We start from the raw sequence: 23,417 nt of genomic DNA on the forward strand, positions 1-23,417 counted from the left end.
TGTTCATATTTACCGCAAAACATGTGCATTACACCCTTCAACTTATCGAGGAGGCATTCACATGAATATCGTTCCATTTGTTGCTTCTATAATTTAATTTCAAAACTAACTACTAACTAACATAACTAACTAACTAACTAACTAACTAACTAACTAACTACTAACTAACTAACTAACTAACTAACTAACTACTAACTAACTAACATAACTAACTAACTAACTAACTAACTAACTAACGACTAACTAACTAACTAACTAACTAACTAACTAACTACTAACTACTAACTACTAACTAACTAACTAACTAACTAACTAACTAACTAACTAACTAACTACTAACTAACTAACTACTAACTAACTACTAACTACTAACTAAACTAACTAACTACTAACTAACTAACTACTAACTAACTAACTAACTAACTAACTAACTAACTAACTAACTACTACGAACTAACTAACTAACTATACTACTAACTACTAACTAACTAACTAACTAACTAACTAACTAACTAACTAAACTAACTAACTAACTAACTAACTAACTAACTAACTAACTAACTAACTAACTAACTAACTAACATAACTAACTACCTAACTAACTAACTAACTAACTACTAACTACACTAACTAACTAACTAACTAACTAACTAACTAACTAACTAGCTAACTAACTAACTAACTAACTAACTAACTAACTAACTAACTAACGACTACTAACTACTAACTAACTAACGAACTAACTAACTAACTAAACTAACTAACTAACTAACTAACTACTACTAACTAACTAACTAACTAACTAACTAACTAACTAACTAACTACTAACTAACTAACTAACTAACTAACTAACTAACTAACTAACTAACTAACTACTAACTAACTAACAACTACTAACTAACTACTACAACTAACTAACTAACTAACTAACTACTAACTAACTACTAACTAACTACTAACTAACTAACTAACTAACTACTACTAACTAACTAGCTAACTAACTAACTAACTAACTAACTAACTAACTAACTAACTAACTAACTAACTAACTAACTAACTAACTACTAACTCCTAACTAACTAACTAAATAACTACTAACTAACTAACTAACTAACTACTAACTAACTAAACTAACTAACAAACAAACAAACTAACTAACTAACTAACTACTAACTAACAACCCAAACTAACTAACTAACTAACTAATTAAACTAACTAATAAATAGCTAACTAACGAACTAACTAACTAACTAACTAACTAACTAACTACTAACTAACTAACTAACTACTAACTAACTAACTAACTAACAAACTAACTACCTACCTAACTAACTAAGTACCTAACAATCAAACTAACTAATAAATGCATAAATACCCTATGATGAAGGGTATATATGATTCGTCATCGCTTCATTTTACACTGTTACCTGTTCTCATTCAAATTATTTTTCAACTGCATCCCCGAAAGGCTATATAATCTGCATATTCGGTTTCAGGATATATCAGTAGCAACGTTATATTATTACCAGAAGCATCGTTTGTAAAAAAATGGCAGAAATGAAAGTTTAATAATCTTAGTGATTTGTGCAGCAGCTGCTACAGCACAATATGGATTTGGTTTCCCAGGTCGTGGTCATCGTCATGGTGGACGCGGATATGGTGGTGGTTATGCTCCAGGTGGATTTGGTGGTGGATTTGCTCCGGGTGGATATGGTGGTGGATTTGCTCCCGGTGGTTTTGGTGGTGGATACGGTGGTGCATCTTCGTCTGCCTCGGCATCGGCTGGTGCATCCGGTGGCGGAATAGGTGGACCAGGTGGAATTGCTGGTAGTAATGCGGGTGCTAGTGCAGATGCTTCTTCATCTGGTCAAGGATTTGGCTATGGCCGTTAAGTGGACCTTATCTATATTACGAAATATTTGAACAATAAATGCCGTAAAAAACAGAATTTTCTGTTGAATTTATTCTTAAATAGCTTCAAATTAAAGCGGCTGTTTGGTTAAAGAACGATAATTGAAAAAGATTTCCGTTGACTGTTATATTAATTTCGCTATTAACGATGTATTAATGTGTAACAGTGCCAGTAAAAACAATTCCTTAAATATGATGGGTTGTTTCCTAATGGAGCTGAGTTCCACTAACATCTTCCCTCATAGGTAGTCGATTCAAATTATAGTCTATTGCTTACACAAATGTTCTTCTTAAATATCCAAATCTTCGGGGTTCAGATAGACTAGATTCATTAAATCGGATATATGGCCATCTGCTTTGCTCGGAAAATTAATTCTGAATATGACTAATACCTAAAATGTTGGATTCCAAATTTGTTTAGATATTTTAATAAAATTTAAATTTTACAAATTAATTTTTATATTAATTAAACTGAACTAGAACTGAACAAGAACTGAATAAGAACTGAATAAGAACTGAATAAGAACTGAATAAAACTGAACAAGAACTGAACAAGAACTGAACTAGAACTGAACAAGAACTGAAGTAGAACTGAACTAGAACTGAACTAGAACTGAATTAGAACTGAACTAGAACTGAACTAGAACTGAACTAGAACTGAACTAGAACTGAACTAGAACTGAACTAGAACTGAACTAGAACTGAACTAGAACTGAACTAGAACTGAACTAGAACTGAACTAGAACTGAACTAGAACTGAACTAGAACTGAACTAGAACTGAACTAGAACTGAACTAGAACTAGAACTGAACTAGAACTGAACTAGAACTGAACTAGAACTGAACTAGAACTGAACTAGACTGAACTAGAACTGAACTAGAACTGAACTAGAACTGAACTAGAACTGAACTAGAACTGAACTAGAACTGACTAGAACTGAACTAGAACTGACTAGAACTGAACTAGAACTGAACTAGAACTGAACTAGAACTGAACTAGAACTGAACTAGAACTGAACTAGACTGAACTAGAACTGAACTAGAACTGAACTAGAACTGAACTAGAACTGAACTAGAACTGAACTAGAACTGAACTAGAACTGAACTAGAACTGAACTAGAACTGAACTAGAACTGAAACTAGAACTACTACTGAACCTAGAACCTGAACTAGAAACTGAACCTAGAACTGAACTAGACTGAACTGAACTTAGAACTGAACTAGAACTGAACTAGAACTAACTAGACTGAACTAGAACTGAACTAGAACTGGAACTAGAACTGAAACTAGAACTGAACTAGAACGGAAAACTAGAACTGAAACTAGAGACGAACTAGGAAATGAACTAGAACTGAACTAGAACCTAGAACTGACTAGAAACTGACGAGAACGGAACTAGAACTGAACTAGAACTGAACTAGAACTGAACTAGAACTGAAACTAGAACTGAAACTAGAACCTGAACTAGAAACTGAACTAGAACTGAACTAGAAACAGAACTAGAAACTGAACTGGAAACTGAACTAGAACTGAACTAGAACTGAACTAGAACTGAACTAGAACTGAACTAGAACTGAACTAGAACTAGAAACTAGAACTAGAACTATGACTGAACTAAGAACTGAACTAGAACTGACCTAGAACTGAACTAGAACTTGAACTAGAACTGAACTAGAACTGAACTAGACTGAACTAGAACTGAACTAGAACTGAACTAGGAAACTGTAACTAGAACTGAACTAGAACTGAACTAGAACTGAACTAGAACTGAACTAGAACTGAAACTAGAACTGAACTTAGAACTGAACTAGAACTGAACTAGAACCTGAACTAGAAACTGAACTAGAACTGAACTAGAACTGAACTAGAACTGACTAGGAACTGAACTAGAACTGAACTAGAACTGTACTAGAACTGAACTAGAACTGAACTAGAACTGAACTAGGAACTGAACTAACGAACTGAATGAACTAGAACTGAAACTAGAACTGAACTAGAACTGCACTAGAACTGAACTAGAACTGAACTAGAACTAGAACTATGACCTGAACTGAATGAACTGACTGAACCTAGAACTGAACTTTAACTGAACTAATGAACTAGAACTGAACTAGAACTGACTAGAACTGAACTAGAACTGAACTAGACTAACTAGAACTGAACTAGAACTGAACTAGAACTGAACTAGAACTGAACTAGAACTGAACTAGAACTGAACTAGAACTGAACTAGAACTGAACTAGAACTGAACTAGAACTGAACTAGAACTGAACTAGAACGAACTAGAACTGAACTAGAACTGAACTAGAACTGAACTAGAACTGAACTAGAACTGAACTAGAACTGAACTAGAACTGAACTAGAACTGAACTAGAACTGAACTAGAACTGAACTAGAACTGAACTAGAACTGAACTAGAACTGAACTAGAACTGAACTAGAACTGAACTAGAACTGAACTAGAACTGAACTAGAACTGAACTAGAACTGAACTAGAACTGAACTAGAACTGAACTAGAACTGAACTAGAACTGAACTAGAACTGAACTAGAACTGAACTAGAACTGAACTAGAACTGAACTAGAACTGAACTAGAACTGAACTAGAACTGAACTAGACTAGAACTGAACTAGAACGAACTAGAACTGAACTAGAACTGAACTAGAACTGAACTAGAACTGAACTAGAACTGAACTAGAACTGAACTAGAACTGAACTAGAACTGAACTAGAACTGAACTAGAACTGAACTAGAACTGAACTAGAACTGAACTAGAACTGAACTAGAACTGAACTAGAACTGAACTAGAACTGAACTAGAACTGAACTAGAACTGAACTAGAACTGAACTAGAACTGAACTAGAACTGAACTAGAACTGAACTAGAACTGAACTAGAACTGAACTAGAACTGAACTAGAACTGAACTAGAACTGAATTAGAACTGAACTAGAACTGAACTAGAACTGACTAACTGACCTAGAACTGAACTAGAACTGAACTAGAACTGAACTAGAACTGAACTAGAACTGAACTAGAACTGAACTAGAACTGAACTAGAACTGAACGAGAACTGAAATAGAACTGAACTAAACTGAACTAGAACTGAACTAGAACTGAACTAGACTGAACTAGAACTGACTAGAACTGAACTAGAACTGAACTAGAACTGAACTAGAACTGAACTAGAACTGAACTAGAACTGAACTAGAACTGAACTAGAACTGAACTAGAACTGAACTAGAACTGAACTAGAACTGAACTAGACTGAACTAGAACTGAACTAGAACTGAACTAGAACTGAACTAGAACTGAACTAGAACTGAACTAGAACTGAACTAGAACTGAACTAGAACTGAACTAGAACTGAACTAGAACTGAACTAGAACTGAACTAGAACTGAACTAGAACTGAACTAGAACTGAACTAGAACTGAACTAGAACTGAACTAGAACTGAACTAGAACTGAACTAGAACTGACTAGAACTGAACTAGAACTGAACTAGAAACTGAACTAGAACTGAACTAGAACTGAACTAGAACTGAACTAGAACTGAACTAGAACTGAACTAGAACTGACCTAGAATGAACTAGAACGAACTAGAACTGAACTAGACTGAACTAGAACTGAACTAGAACTGAACTAGAACTGAACTAGAACTGAACTAGAACTGAACTAGAACTGAACTAGAACTGAACTAGAACGAACTAGAACCTGAACTAGAACTGAACTAGAACAACTGAACTAGAACTGAACTAGAACTGAACTAGAACTGAACTAGAACTGAACTAGAACTGAACTAGAACTGAACTAGAACTGAACTAGAACTGAACTAGAACTGAACTAGAACTGAACTAGAACTGAACTAGAAACTGAACTAGAACTGAACTAGAACTGAACTAGAACTGAACTAGAACTGAACTAGATATGAACTAGAACTAAAGTAAGTAAGAACTAAGTAAGAATATCGAAGCTGTTTTTATACCCTACACCACTTTAGTGGGGAGGGTATATTGGATTTGTGCTGATGTTTGTAACATACAAAAATATTCGTCCTAGACCCACCTTAAAGTATACCAATCGGCTTAGAATCGTTTTCTGAGTCGATTAAGCTATGTCCGTCCGTCCGTCCGTCCGTCCGTCCGTCTGGCAGGCTGGCTGGCTGGCTGTCCATGTAAACCTTGTGCGCAAGGTACAGGTCGCAATTTTCAAGATAATGGATGAAATTTGGCACGCACGTTTTATTTGACCCAAGGACGAAGCCTATTGAAAATGGTTGAAATCGGTCCATTATTTCACCTAGCCCCCATAGAACAGAACCCCCCGAAAAGGGCTTTTGAGCTCATAATTTTGTTAAATTTACAGATATATCGATAAAATGCGGCACAACTAAGTTTTATAGAAGTCTGGATGACCCTGCCAAATTTCATAAAGATCGGGTCCCATTTGACCCTAGCTCCCATACAAAGTCCCCTTCAGAAAATTACTTGAATGTCCCAAATTAACTTATAAACACAAATATCGCGATGAAATTTAGCACAATAAAATATTATGTAAATATAAATATATTCACAAAATTTTATCGGGCTTGGTCCATATTTGCCCCTAGCCCCCATATAAAGCCTCTTTCAGAAAATTAGATTTTCATCCATAAATTGCTTAAATGTATCGGAACAAGGGAATATTGAAGATAAATGCTTTATTATGAAAAATAAATCACATTTAATATTCATAACTGGTGTAGGGTATCATATGGTCGGCCACGCCCGACTATACTTTCTTACTTGTTTACTATAAAATTGTTTTACCTATCCTAAGATCTCAAAACAATTGTAGGTTGATATTAAGTAAGAAGATATAATAATAAATAAGATATTAAGTAATAATAAATTGTTCTTACCAATCCTGAGACCTTATAACAATCAGATGTATTATTAATATTTATTCCTAAACTTTTTGGGCGCATTAGCAAAACAATGCTGTGGATCTTGGCTTGTCACGAAAAATATTCGGATTCAAATAAAAGAGTATTTTTTTTTGCTCTTACAAACAACGCAAGTGGTGAAAACCCAACACCGAAAAAATTCCCAGAAAGTAAAATTTTACGTTTTTCTGATTATTTATCAAATGAGTTACTTTCCAATCCCGGGTTTAATAACTAATTAATTTTTAAATAAAATGAAACCGATAATATGTATATATGAAATAAATATTTGTTTGTTTTTATTTTGCTCTCCCAAATCGTATCTCTTGAATTATTTCTAAAAATTTTGTGTGTATAATAAAATAACTATAAATTCTTAATATTATTTAACAAATTAAATCAGTAGCAAATTTTAATTACTCCCAGAGACATCGTTTTAAAACAAAAGAATACAAATGAAAATTATAATAATCTTAGCAGTTTGGGTGGCTGTTGCAGCAGCACAATTTGGTGGTTTCGGTTTTGGTCCACGTCCTATTTTTGGTCCACGTCCAGGCATTGGTGTGGGGCCTGGTTTTGGAGGTATTGGTCCACGTCCAGCTATTGGTGTTATTCCTGGTTTTGGTGGTGTGCCCAATTTTGGTGTTGGACCTGGTTTTGGTGGTGCCAATAATAATAATCAAGGTTCTAATCCCAATAGTGGAGCGGCCATTACATTTCCCGATACTAATTCTAATACGGCAGCCCGAGGCTAAAAGCTTTGTTTCTTTTGTCTGTGATATATAGTATTTTTAATAAAGTTTTGTTATTTTAATATAGAATTAAAATTTGTTGAGTTTTTGTTCATATTTTAGGTTACGTGAAATAATTTGTTTTTTTTTTTAACTTTTTATTAGAGGAATTTATTACAAATATTTCAAAATCCTGTTTTGCAAAATACAATAGCAAAATAAAAATTTCAAAAATATATATTACGTTTCTATGATTTGTGATGACAAGTTTAACCAGAACTCATTTGTATAAAAAATTGCTACAAAACCAATGTACGTAACAATTGAATAGAATGTTTTATTAAAATAATATATTTAAAAACAATAACAAATCAAATTTTATCTCCGTAATCCAATTTTTATATTAGAAAGTGTATATAATCTGAATAATGAAAACAGAATCAAATCAGTGACTTATTGTAATTACTGCTAGAGACATCGTTTAAAACGAACTGTAAGAAATGAAGACATTCTTTATCTTACTACTTTGCGTGGCGGCCGCAATTGCACAATTTTTCCCCTTTGGCGGTGGTTATGGTGGAGGTGGTGGTTTTGGTCGCGGTGGTGCTATTTCCAATTCTCAAGCTGGCTCTCAAGCGTTTAATCGTCAGCTCAACTTTGGTGGTGGCCTCTTTCCATCATTTGGAATAGGTGTTTCGGGATCCGATGCATATGCTAATTCTGCATCGCGTGGCGGCGGTGGAGGTGGCTTTTATGGCTAGGTATACTATTATTAAATTTGTGTAAACTTTTTAAATCACTAATTAAAACTTTTTTTATAGTTTAATTACTGAAGAAAAGAGGAGATGGTCACTGTTAAATCTTCATAATAAGTTTTTTTTAATATATTATTTTTTGGATAAGCCTAAATTTATTTAATAGTATATCTTGTTAAAAATATTGGCAATCATTTATCTGTATAATAAAATTTTACACATACATATGATTAGAGAACATATTAGGAAAATATATACACAGTAGGGTATAATTAATATGTTTTTCTCATAAATTTTTATACCCACCATCAAAAAAGATGGGGGGTATATTGATTTTGTCATTCCGCTTGTAACACATTGAAATATTGATCATAGATTATTCTGGGTCCTTATTAAATTCTGAGACGATCTAGTTGAAAGCACGATAGAGTTCGAAAGAGAGGAGCTAAGGAGCTGAAATTTTGCACAAATATTTTTTATCCATGGAATTTGTTTGATATTTAAAATGGGCCATATCAGTTCATGTTTTCGCATAGTCCCCATACAAGTGGCGATTTTAGTTTTCTCATGTTTTTTGACGAAAAAATCGAATTTTGAGGGAAAATATGAGTGATCACAAAATAAGCTTATTTTTCAATTTAAACGTGTTTAAACGAAGTTACAGGCGATTTTAGTTTTCTCATGAGTTTTGACGAAATAATCGATTTTTAAAAGAATAATATGAGTGATCACAAAATAAGCTTATTTTTCAATTTAAAGGTGTTTTAACGAAGTTATAAGCGATTTTAGCTTTTTCATGTTTTTTGATCAAATAATCGATTTTTGAGGGAAAATATGAGTGATCACCAAATGAGCTTATTTTTCAATTTAAACGTGTTTTAACGAAGTTACAGGCGTTTTTAATTTTCTGATGTATTTTGACAAAAAAATCGATTTTTGAGAAAAAATATGAGTGACCACAAAATAAGCTTATTTTTCAATTTAAACGTGTTTTAACGAAGTTACCGGCGATTTTAGTTTTCTCATGTTTTTTGACGAAAAAATTGATTTTTGAGGAAAAATATGAGTGATCACAAAATAAGCATATTTTTCAATTTAAACGTGTTTTAACGAAGTTACAGGCGTTTTTAGTTTTCTCATGTTTTTGACCATATAATCGATTTTTGAGGGAAAATATGATTGATCACAAAATAAGCTTATTTTTCAATTAAAACGTGTTTTAACGAAGTTACAGGCGTTTTTAGTTTTCTCATGTTTTTGACCAAATAATCGATTTTTGAGGGAAAATATGATTGATCACAAAATAAGCTTATTTTTCAAATTAAACGTGTTTTAACGAAGTTACAGGCGTTTTTAGTTTTCTCATGTTTTTTGATCAAATAATCGATTTATGAGGGAAAATATGAGTGATCACAAAATAAGCTTATTTTTCAATTTAAACGTGTTTTAACGAAGTTACTGGCGTTTTTAGTTTTCTGATGTATTTTGACTAAAAATCGATTTATGAGGGATAATATGAGTGATCACCAAATAAGCTTATTTTTCAATTTAAACGTGCTTTAACGAAATTACAGGCGTTTTTAGTTTTTTCATGTTTTTTGATCAAATAATCGATTTATGAGGGAAAATATGAGTGATCACCAAACAAGCTTATTTTTCAATTTAAACGTGTTTTAACGAAGTTACAGGCGTTTTTAGTTTTCTGATGTTTTTATACCCTCCACCACCATCAGTGGTGATAGAGGGTATATATAACTTTGTCATTCCGTGTGTAACACCAAGAAATATTCATCTGAGACCCAACAAAGTATATATATTCTGGGTCCTTATCAAATTCTGAGTCGATTTAGCTATGTCCGTCTGTCCGTCTGTCTGTGTAAAACACGCTCACGATAAAACGAAGCAATAGAGCTTAACCAAATTCACCCAAAATGTTCTTCATATTCCTAAGTTGTTTGGTATTGCAAATGGGCAAAATCGGTTCACACAGGGAAAAGTTATGAATCAAAATTTAAAACAACCTCGGAAAAAAATAAGCATTTTTTACACATTCTGATGTAATTTTCTCGAAAACTATGCAAGATAATTCCATGGAAATCACCATACATTCGTTTCTGCACAAGATCTTGATTCCTGCTGAAAATTGCCAGAATCGGTCCACAATTTCATATACCTCCCATACAAAAGTACATATTCCCGGAAAATGGGTTTTTTGTTAATAACTTCTGCCACAATGTCGATATCTTCACAAAATTTTACAAATTAAAATCTTATGACAATAGAATTCTTTCAGAGGAAAAATTTTATGGATCGGTCCATAATTGGACATAGCTCCCATACAAGGTCCCCTCTCGAAAATCACTTAAACGCGCATAACACATTACTAAATTAAGATATCCATATAAGGTTTGGTATAATTATTGCCCATGTGCATAGAAATGTTACTGTGAAATTTTTTTCCGATCGGTCCATAATTGGTCATAGCTCCCATACAAGGTCCCCTCCCGAAAATCACTTAAACGCGCATAACTCATTACTTAATTAAGATACCCATATAAAATTTGGTATAAGTATTGCTCATATGCATAGAAATATTACTGAAAATTTTTTTCCTATCGGTCCATAATTGGTCATAGCTCCCATACAAGGTCCCCTCCCGAAAATCACTTAAACGCGCATAACTCATTACTTAATTAAGATACCCATATGGTACAAATATTACTCATATGCACAGAAATATTACAGATAATTTTTTTTTCCGATCGGTCCATAACTGGTCATAGCTCTCATACAAGGTCCCCTCCCGAAAATCACTTAAACGCACATAACTCATTACTAAATTAAGATATCCATATTAAGTTTGGCAGAAATATTGCTCGTATACAGAGAAATATTACTGTGAATTTGTTTTCCTATCGATCCATAATTGATCATAGCTCCCATACAAGGTCCCTTTCAGAAAAACACTTAAAGGCACATAACTCATTACTAAATAATGATATAAATAAATACTATTTTTGTTCATAAATACTATTTTGTAATGCAAAAAGCACTTAATGCTATTTCAAAAATTTTTCACGATCGGTCTATATTTGGTCATATCTCTCATACTAGGTCCTGCCCCTAAAAGCGCTTTAACCGTATTTAACTATTTGCATTATCAATTTGTGTAGAACAAAATTATATATATATATGTATTTTTAAAATCCTTAAATCTTTCACACACATGCATACATGCAAATACGAGATATCGCTAAAGCATATCTAAGGGCGCTATAAAAATTTAAATGAAAGTGGCGTTTCTAATGTTCAATAAATCTTGGAAGTGTAGTACATTTAAGCTGTTTAAATCTTGGGATTTTTCTATTTAAGACATGAGAAAACTTATTTCTACAAATATTTTATTAATTAGAAATGTATTAATACAAAAGTTGCTGGTGGAGGGTATTTAAGATTCGGCTCAGCCGAATATAGCACTCTAACTTGTTTGACTAAAAAATCGCTTTTTGAGGGAAAATATGAGTGATCACAAAATAAGCTTATTTTTCAATTTAAAGGTGTTTTAACGAAGTTACAGGCGTTTTTAGTTTTCTGATGTTTTTTGACCAAATAATCGACTTTTGAGGGAAAATATGAGTGATCACAAAATAAGCTTATTTTTCAATTTAAACGTGTTTTAACGAAGTTACAGGCGTTTTTAGTTTTCTGATGTTTTTTGACTAAAAAATCGCTTTTTGAGGGAAAATATGAGTGATCACAAAATAAGCTTATTTTTCAATTTAAAGTTGTTTTAACGAAGTTACAGGCGTTTTTAGTTTTCTGATGTTTTTTGACCAAATAATCGACTTTTGAGGGAAAATATGAGTAATCACAAAATAAGCTTATTTTTCAATTTAAACGTGTTTTAACGAAGTTACAGGCGTTTTAGTTTTCTGATGTTTTTTGACCAAATAATCGACTTTTGAGGGAAAATATGAGTAATCACAAAATAAGCTTATTTTTCAATTTAAACGTGTTTTGACTAAGTTACAGGCGTTTTTAGTTTTTTCATGTTTATTTAATAAAAAATCGATTTTTGAGGGAAAATATGAGTGATCACAGAATAAGCTTATTTTTCAATTTAAACGTGTTTTAACGAAGTTACAGGCGTTTTTAGTTTTCTCATGTTTTTTTGACCAAATAATCGATTTATAAGTGAAAATATGAGTGATCACAGAATAAGCTTATTTTTCAATTTAAACGTGTTTTAACGAAGTTACAGGCGTTTTTAGTTTTCTCATGTTTTTTGACCAAATAATCGATTTATAAGTGAAAATATGAGTGATCACAGAATAAGCTTATTTTTCAATTTAAACGTGTTTTAACGAAGTTACAGGCGTTTTTAGTTTTCTCATGTTTTTTGATCAAATAATCGATTTATGAGGGAAAATATGAGTGATCACAATATAAGCTTATTTTTCAATTTAAAGGTGTTTTAATGAAGTTATAAACGATTTTAGTTTTTTCATGTTTTTTGATAAAATAATCGATTTTTGAGAGAAAATATGAGTGATCACGAAATAAGCTTATTTTTCAATTTAAACGTGTTTTAACGAAGTTTTTAGTTTTCTCATGTTTTTAGATCAAATAATCGATTTATAAGGGAAAATATGAGTGATCACAAAATAAGCTTATTTTTCAATTTAAAGGTGTTTTAATGAAGTTACAGGCGTTTTTAGTTTTCTCATGTTTTTTGATCAAATAATCGATTTATGAGGGAAAATATGAGTGATCACAAAATAAGCTTATTTTTCAATTTAAAGGTGTTTTAATGAAGTTATAAATGATTTTAGTTTTTTCATGTTTTTTGATCAAATAATCGATTTTTGAGAGAAAATATGAGTGATCACAAAATAAGCTTATTTTTCAATTTAAACGTGTTTTAACGAAGTTACAGGCGTTTTCAGTTTTCTCATGTTTTTTGACCAAATAATCGATTTATGAGGGAAAATATGAGTGATCACAAAATAAGCTTATTTTTCAATTTAAACGTGTTTTAACGAAGTTACAGGCGTTTTTAGTTTTCTCAAGTTTTTTGACCAAATAATCGATTTTTGAGGGAAAATATGACTGATCACAAAATAAGCTTATTTTTCAATTTAAACGTGTTTTTCAGTTTTCTCATGTGTTTTGACGTTTTCAGTTTTCTCATGTGTTTTGACGAAATAATCGATTTTTTAAGGGAAAATATGAGTGATCACAAAATAAACTTATTTTTAAATTTACACGTGTTTTAACGAAGTTACAGTCGTTTTTAGTTTTCTGATGTTTTTTGACTAAAAATCGATTTTTGAGGCAACAAAATAAGCTTATTTTTCAATTTAAACGTGTTCTAACGAAGTTACAGGCGTTTTTAGTTTTCTCATGTGTTTGACGAAATAATCGATTTTTGAGGGAAATTATGAGTGATCACAAAATAAGCTTATTTTTCAATTTGAACGTGTTTTAACGAAGTTACAGACGTTTTTAGATTTCTGATGTTTTTTGACTAAAAAATTGATATTTGAAGGAAAATATGGGTGATCACAAAATAAGCTTATTTTTCAATTTAAAAGTGTTTTAACGATGTTACAGGCGTTTTTAGATTTCTGATGTTTTTTGAATAAATAATAAATTTTTGAGGGAAATTATGAGTGATCACAAAATAAGCTTATTTTTCAATTTAAACGTGTTCTAACGAAGTTTCAGGCGTTTTTAGTTTTCTCATGTGTTTTGACGAAATAATCGATTTTTGAGGGAAATTATGAGTGATCACAAAGTAAGCTTATTTTTCAATTTGAACGTGTTTTAACGAAGTTACAGGCGATTTCAGTTTTCTCATGTTTTTTGACTAAAAAATTGATATTTGAGAGAAAATATGAGTGATCACAAAATAAGCGTATTTATACCCTACACCACTTTAGTGGGGAGGGTATATTGGGTTTGTGCTGATGTTTGTAACGCACAATAATATTGGTCCTATACCCACCTTAAAGTATACCAATCGGCTCAGAATCATTTTCTGGGTCGATTTAGCTATGTCCGTCCGTCCGTCCGTCCATGTAAACCTTGTAATCAAACTACAGGTCGTAATTTTGAAGATAATTCAATGAAATTTGGTACATGATCTTCTATTGTGCCAGGGACGAAGCCTATTGAAAATGGTTAAGATCGGTCCATTATTTCACCTAGCCCCCATACAACTGATCCCCCCAATAGGGCTTGTAATCCTTGTAATCAAACTACAGGTCGCAATTTTGGAGATAATTCAATGAAACTTGGCACATGATCTTTTATGGTATCGTAAACAAAGCCTATTGAAAATGGTTAACATCGGTCCATTATTTCACCTAGCCCCCATACAACTGAACCCCTCGAATAGGGCGTTTAAAACTTGTAATCAAACTACAGGTCGCAATTTTGGAGATAATTCAATGAAATTTGGCACATGGTCTTTTATGGTACCGTAGATGAAGCCTGTTGAAAATGGTTTACATCGGTCCATTATTTCACCTAGCCCCCATACAACTGAACCCCTCGAATAGGGCTTTTAAAATTTGTAATCAAACTACAGGTCGCAATTTTGGAGATAATTCAATGAAATTTGGCACATGATCTTTTATGGTATCGTAGACGAAGCCTATTGAAAATAGTTAACATCGGTCCATTATTTCACCTAGCCCCCATACAACTGAACCCCCGAATAGGGCTTTTAAAACTTGTAATCAAACTACAGTTACAAAGCCGCCGAATAGGGCTTTTAAGTTCATAATTATGTTTAATATACTCATATCTCAACAAAAGGCTGCAATAACCAAGTTGTATACAAGACTTGATGACCCCCACGAATTCCATAAAAATAGGTTCTCATATGACCCTAGCCCCTATGAAAAGCCCCCATCAAAATTTCACTTAAATGTCCACAATTTTATTCAACAATAAACGGCTTAAGTATGTATATCTAAGGCAAGGTACAATTCAACTTAAATGCTTTATTATGGCAACTAAATCTCATTATATTTTTGTCAAAGGTGTAGGGTATTATATGGTCGGCCTCGCCCGACTATAATTTCTTACTTGTTTTCAATTTAAACGTGTTTTAACGAAGTTACGGGCGATTTGATTTTCTCATGTTTTTTGACTAAAAAATCGATTTTTGAGAGAAAATATGAGTGATCACAAAATAACCTTATTTTTCAATTTAAACGTGTTTTAACGAAGTTACAGGCGTTTTTAGATTTCTGATGTTTTTTGACTAAAAAATCGATTTTTGAGGGAAATTATGAGTGATCACAAAATAAGCTTATTTTTCAATTTAAGCGTGTTTTAACGAAGTTACAGGCGTTTTTAGTTTTCTCATGTTTTTTGACTAAAAAATCGATTTTTGAGGGAAAATATGAGTGATCACAAAATAAGCTTATTTTTCAATTTAAACGTGTTTTAACGAAGTTACAGGCGTTTTTAATTTTCTGATGTATTTTGACTTAAATTTACTTATAACCATTAGTAACTCAGGAAACTTCTCGAAAGCTTGTATCATAGAAAAATTGAAGACTTAAATCTCGCTGATATCTGTGGTCTTTAGAAAATATTTCAACAAACGGACAGAAATACATATGTAGGATAATCTTTTTCTAGTAAAATGTAATTTTAATCGCCATTTTATCACCACTTTTGGTGGCATCCAATCTGCTTTTCCAATTCCTGCACTTCCTCAATACAAACACATTAAATTCGTATGTATGTATGTATTTTCGATTAAAAATATAATTTTTTTATTAATAAAGGCCTTTGACTCCTTTTGACGACGGAAACAATATGACAATATAGGATGTAGTCATTTGCATTTACAATTACTTGTTCGTGTATGTATAAATAGACGGGAAACATAGGGCAACACATGTTGAGTTTATAATGTCATGTCGTAATAGCTGTTAATAATAAAAAATTATATAAATTTAATTTATTTATTTCATGAATATGTATGTAAATTGACATTTCATGAATATGTTAGTCAGTAATACTAAAATTAGTAATACGCTTATTTTATATAATTTCAGTTAAGAAATTTGAAATTATACTATAACATCAATCTGGTCATTTATCTATAATGAAGATTAAAAAATATAATTATTATCTTATTTATAACCTTAAAATTAGAATTTTTTGTTCAATCTCCCTTCCCTTTGATCCTATAAAATGTCTAATATTCTTAAACTAAAGAGCGAAATGCAGGTTTCCTTTTGGCAAAATTCATGTTATTTTCACAATAAAAATAAAAGTGGAACTTGGGTGTAATAACAAGGACATTGAACCCCTGCAGCAATATAATGACATTGTAGAATCCTAAAGCGGAAATAAAAACAGCTGACAATTCGTAAGAGAACTTGTTTATGCATAGAAAATCTAAAAGCAGCAGTAGGATGGTATTCAGAATCACAAATTCTATTAGTTCATTTTTAGATCGATTCTATATCAATTCTAGATCAAATTCAAAAATTTCTAGTTTAAATCTTATTCTGTTCTAGCTCAGTTCTAATTCAGTTCAAGTTCAGTTCTAGTTCAGTTCTAGTTCAGTTCTAGTTCAGTTCTAGTTCAGTTCTAGTTCAGTTCTAGTTCAGTTCTAGTTCAGTTCTAGTTCAGTTCTAGTTCAGTTCTAGTTCAGTTCTAGTTCAGTTCTAGTTCAGTTCTAGTTCAGTTCTAGTTCAGTTCTAGTTCAGTTCTAGTTCAGTTCTAGTTCAGTTCTAGTTCAGTTCTAGTTCAGTTCTAGTTCAGTTCTAGTTCAGTTCTAGTTCAGTTCTAGTTCAGTTCTAGTTCAGTTCTAGTTCAGTTCTAGTTCAGTTCTAGTTCTGTTCTAGTTCAGTTCTAGTTCAGTTCTAGTTCAGTCTTGTTCAGTCTAGTTCAGTTCTAGTTCAGTTCTAGTTCAATTCAATCTCATTTTAAAATATGCTCCAGTCTATTGAACACATAAAATTATATGGAGAAATATGCAGTCAAATAAGAAATAAAATACGAATACCAAGGAGAAAAAATCGTCAATGAAATCATAAAAAGTTGCAGTAACGAATGAGAAAAATCCACGAAGAGAACGTGTTGCATGTTTAATGCATTTTTTCTTAATGCCGCAACTTCACATTGCAAATTTTCTTGTGTATTCATTGCTCACATTTAAACCTCGAAAAGGAAGTCAATGTCATTGTTGCTAAAGAAAGTATTGATGCAGCTGATGTTAAGGAATAGCAGCAATAACATCAGCAACAGGAATCGCGTCCTGCTGTTATAAAGGTCCCTATATTTATCAACGCTAAAAGAACACATTTCCCATAATAAGATTTTTTTGTAATCTTTTTTATGTTCAGAGATGTTTACAGGGAAATCTATTAAAAATGGGAAGCATGACATATAATGTTGCAGTTATTCTTCGTTACAAAGCATAAAGCATCATAAAAAATCAACAACAAGATATATAAATATTTGCATGCAACATGTGCAGTAGCAAAAGCATGGAATAGAAACAGAAATTGTAGAATTATGACCTGAAAAATGTTAATTTTTTATAGTTGTTTGTTATACCTTGGTGCCATTGTTTTCTCTGAAGTTTTGTGGAATCTTCCTGTTGTAATATTTTTCATCGGAATAATATTTTTTTATTCTTACGTGATTTTGAAGAATGTAGTGTAATATTTTTACAGGTATTTTGTTGTAGAATTTAAGACTTTAAGAATATTAATTAAAAAAAGTGTTTTCCGAGAACTTTGGAATAAAAATAGTCCTTTGTACGATACACTTTTATTAATTGCCTAAGGAGGCAGTTAATTACCATAAATATTATCTGAAAAATATATGTATAAAATATTACTTTTTTGTTTTTTCTCTTTTTACTTCACTTCATCTCTTCTTTTACCATTTCATCCAGATTTTATGATTCTCCAGCTTGACCTCATAAAAGAAATTGAAATAAACAAATTATGTAAGTTTGACTGACAAATGAGTTTATAATTAAGAAAGAAAAGAAACAGATGAAATCAAATTATAATTAAAACACTAAAGTAAATTTATTCAAATTAATTTGCATTTATGTTTAGAAAAAAAATACCCTGCTTTTTGATGATTTCTTTTGTCAGCAAAACAAATTTTAAATTCAGTTTATTGAAAGCCGGCTAAAACAATAAAAACCAGTTCAAAAAGAAAGATTAGGAGAACAAATAAAATAAAAACACACTTGTGTTTTTAATAAGAGTTTTAATTTTTATTATTGCTACAATTAAAAATAAAATGCCTTAATATTAAATAATATAGAATAACGGGGTTTGAAGCATTACTTGTTTATCTGTTTTTGATGTTAAAGAAGATTTGAGAATCCAATAAAACATTTAATAATTCAACAAATCTCGATCAGTATTTATCAATGTCATAAAAAATTTAAGGTCAATTATCAAAATTAATTATTTTTTTTGGCAAATTTCGGAGGCCTTTAAGATTTGTTTATGTTAAAAATTGTTCAGCTCTGAATGACTTATTTAAATTTGTTAATAAAATGTTTATTGATGACTACGGCCTTCAGACTTTATGTTTGTGACAAGTTTCTAATGCAAAAATAATTTTGTCAAAAGTAATTAATGAGGTAATTATGCAAAATAAGAAGTTGTATACTTCATTATGTCGTAAGTTTTCACTAACTAACTAACTAACTAACTAACTAACTAACTAACTAACTAACTAACTAACTAACTAACTAACTAACTACTAACTAACTAACTAACTAACTAACTAACTAACTAACTAACTAACTAACTAACTAACTAACTAACTAACTAACTAACTAACTAACTAACTAACTAACTAACTAACTAACTAACTAACTAACTAACTAACTAACTAACTAACTAACTAACTAACTAACTAACTAACTAACTAACTAACTAACTAACTAACTAACTACTAACTAACTAACTAACTAACTAACTAACTAACTAACTAACTAACTAACTAACTAACTAACTAACTACTAACTAACTAACTAACTAACTACTAACTAACTAACTAACTAACTAACTAACTAACTAACTAACTAACTAACTAACTAACTAACTAACTAACTAACTAACTAACTAACTAACTAACTAACTAACTAACTAACTAACTAACTAACTAACTAACTAACTACTAACTAACTAACTAACTAACTAACTAACTAACTAACTAACTAACTAACTAACTAACTAACTAACTAACTAACTAACTAACTAACTACTAACTAACTAACTACTACTAACTAACTAACTAACTAACTACTAACTAACTAACTAACTAACTAACTACTAACTAACTAACTAACTAACTAACTAACTAACTAACTAACTAACTAACTAACTAACTAACTAACTAACTAACTAACTAACTAACTAACTAACTAACTAACTAACTAACTAACTAACTAACTAACTAACTAACTAACTAACTAACTAACTAACTAACTAACTAACTAACTACTAACTAACTAACTAACTAACTAACTAACTAACTAACTAACTACTAACTAACTAACTAACTAACTAACTAACTAACTAACTACTAACTAACTAACTAACTAACTAACTAACTAACTAACTACTAACTACTAACTAACTACTAACTAACTAACTAACTAACTACTAACTACTAACTAACTAACTAACTAACTAACTAACTAACTAACTAACTAACTAACTAACTAACTAACTAACTAACTAACTAACTAACTAACTACTAACTAACTAACTAACTAACTAACTAACTAACTAACTAACTACTAACTAACTAACTAACTAACTAACTAACTAACTAACTAACTAACTAACTAACTAACTAACTAACTAACTACTAACTAACTAACTAACTAACTAACTAACTAACTAACTAACTAACTAACTAACTAACTAACTACTAACTAACTAACTACTAACTAACTAACTAACTAACTAACTACTACTAACTAACTAACTAACTACTAACTACTAACTAACTACTAACTAACTAACTAACTAACTAACTAACTACTAACGAACTAACTACTAACTAACTAACTAACTAACTAACTAACTAACTAACTAACTAAACTAACTAACTAACTAACTAACTAACTAACTAACTAACTAACTAACTACTAACTAACTAACTAACTAACTAACTACTAACTAATTAACTAACATACTAATTGAATCAAATGAACCAATTTTTGAAACCGATGTCTTTCGATCGGGTCCAATATAGTCCTATTAGATTGTAGTTTAGAAACAGGCAAGATTGGTCACTGAGTTAGTTACAGTGGGTACAATATGATATTTTTGCAAATGGCTGAGATAGCAATTAAAAAAATATTTTTTGCAAAATTGAGTTTTTCTTAACGTTTTTTTTTTAATTGGCTCACAATATATTAACCTCAAGAAATTTTGATAAGAACAGTGTTATGCAAAAATGTCAATCTTTGACCAAATGTAACTTAGAGAGTTCTTAACCGTTCTTGAAATTGTGTCTTAACTACTATTCAGTAGGACTGACATTGGTGTGAAATACCCGATTGGAAGACATTAGTTTTAAAAGTTGGGGCACTTGGCATGAAATCCCCCATGTACATATTTATTCTTGTTTTTTCTGTTACGTATAAATTTGAAATTCTATATTGCATGCAAAAAGTAGACGTAAAGCCTGTTATGGCAACCAATCAAGACCTGATTCAAGGGTATGCTGTCCATTTATATCGCATCAGTAATTCCCTATTAATACCCCTTGTAAACATTAATTTACAACGCTTTGAGCAATATAAAATTTAGTTCTAAACATTTATATTGTAAATTTTACAATCAGTAGATACTTAACAGATGTTAATAATTTTGTTTGTTTATTTTCATTTTGTATTGTTTGTAAACTGGTTTAAACATAATAAATTTATTAGTCTAACAAAACTAATTTAATTATTTTTTTAACATTAAAGTTTGATGTCAGGTAAATACTTAATGATATTAGCAAAAAAATTGTATGACGACATAAGAACTTGTTCTAAGTATAATTGATAACAAAAAAAAAAAAAAAAAACAAATTTGAGAATAAAAACCGCGTGTGATTTCCCAAAAAATCTTCACAATTAATTGGATTTCCCAGACAAAAAAATATTAGCAAATAGATGATAATTTTAATATTTTTAATTAAAAGAAAACAAAAATATTGCAAGTAATGTAAATGTTTTAAATTTTTTACTAAATTTAGTTGCAAGGTGCTAATTGTCTAGACTAAGCATTTAACAGCCCCTTTACCGATTTGTTATGTATGTATATGTACAAACATATATTGCACGAGGTTTTGTAGTTGTGTTCGTATTCGTAGTTTCAAGTAGTGATGATGCTAGTTTTTCAGTTTTCTAAGTTCATTGTAATTTACCAAAAAAATAAATAAAACATTTTATTTGTTAAGAAATAAGTAAATAAATATTAAAAGTCATTGGAATTATCATTTATACGAATAAGTTATTACTCAATTGTTTGATTTAATTTCTTAATAAACTGAAATTGATTTCGTCAGTATGTTGCTGGGAAAATTCCCCGGAAGAAGTTCGATTTTTTTAAATTAGAAATCTGATTAATGCTTGCATTGGTGTATTGAGTATTTTTATCTAAAACGACCACTTGTAAAAACTTCGGATTTTATCGGAATGAAGAGATTAGTCCATAGGCCAAACTATAGACTAGACTATAGACTAGACTATAGACTAGACTATAGACTAGACTATAGACTAGACTATAGACTAGATTATAGACTAGACTATAGACTAGACTATAGACTAGACTATAGACTAGACTATAGACTAGACTATAGACTAGACTATAGACTAGACTATAGACTAGACTATAGACTAGACTATAGACTAACTATAGACTAGACTATAGACTAGACTATAGACTAGACTATAGACTAGACTATAGACTAGACTATAGACTAGACTATAGACTAGACTATAACTAGACTATAGACTAACTATAGACTAGACTATAGACTAGACTATAGACTAGACTATAGACTAGACTATAGACTAGACTATAGACTAGACTATAGACTAGACTATAGACTAGACTATAACTAGACTAGACTATAGACTAGACTATAGACTAGACTATAGACTAGACTATAGACTAGACTATAGACTAGACTATAGACTAGACTATAGACTAGACTATAGACTAGACTATAGACTAGACTATAGACTAGACTATATAGACTAGACTATAGACTAGACTATAGACTAGACATAGACTAGACTATAGACTAGACTATAGACTAGACTATAGACTAGACTATAGACTAGACTATAGACTAGACTATAGACTAGACTATAGACTAGACTATAGACTAGACTATAGACTAGACTATAGACTAGACTATAGACTAGACTATAGACTAGACTATAGACTAGACTATAGACTAGACTATAGACTAGACTATAGACTAGACTATAGACTAGACTATAGACTAGACTATAGACTAGACTATAGACTAGACTATAGACTAGACTATAGACTAGACTATAGACTAGACTATAGACTAGACTATAGACTAGACTATAGACTAGACTATAGACTAGACTAGACTAGACTAGACTAGACTATAGACTAGACTATAGACTAGACTATAGACTAGACTATAGACTAGACTATAGACTAGACTATAGACTAGACTATAGACTAGACTATAGACTAGACTATAGACTAGACTATAGACTTGACTATAGACTAGACTATAGACTAGACTATAGACTAGACTATAGACTAGACTATAGACTAGACTATAGACTTGACTATAGACTAGACTAGACTAGACTATAGACTAGACTACAGACTAGACTATAGACTAGACTATAGACTAGACTATAGACTAGACTATAGACTAGACTATAGACTACTATAGACTAGACTATAGACTTGACTATAGACTAGACTATAGACTAGACTATAGACTAGACTATAGACTAGACTATAGACTAGACTATAGACTTGACTATAGACTAGACTATAGACTAGACTATAGACTAGACTGTAGACTAGACTATA

General features: G+C 31.0%; 2 protein-coding genes across 2 annotated transcripts; both read left to right on the forward strand.

Moving 5' to 3' along the window:
* The first annotated feature begins 1,379 nt into the window (after positions 1 to 1,379).
* LOC119613992 (glycine-rich cell wall structural protein 2-like) lies at positions 1,380 to 1,893 on the forward strand. The gene is made up of 2 exons (XM_037970069.1): positions 1,380 to 1,389; positions 1,580 to 1,893. Exons 1-2 carry the CDS (start codon positions 1,380 to 1,382, stop codon positions 1,891 to 1,893), a joined length of 324 nt encoding a protein of 107 aa, XP_037825997.1.
* A 5,395-nt stretch (positions 1,894 to 7,288) lies between these two features.
* Positions 7,289 to 7,588, forward strand: LOC119613995 (elastin-like). The gene has a single exon (XM_037970071.1). It carries the CDS (start codon positions 7,289 to 7,291, stop codon positions 7,586 to 7,588), a length of 300 nt encoding a protein of 99 aa, XP_037825999.1.
* The last annotated feature ends 15,829 nt before the right edge of the window (positions 7,589 to 23,417 follow it).

Source organism: Lucilia sericata, unplaced genomic scaffold (genome assembly GCF_015586225.1).
Source record: "Lucilia sericata isolate MDLA Ls3-8-SP2 unplaced genomic scaffold, ASM1558622v1 Contig002482F_arrow, whole genome shotgun sequence".
NCBI classification, from domain to species: domain Eukaryota; kingdom Metazoa; phylum Arthropoda; class Insecta; order Diptera; family Calliphoridae; genus Lucilia; species Lucilia sericata.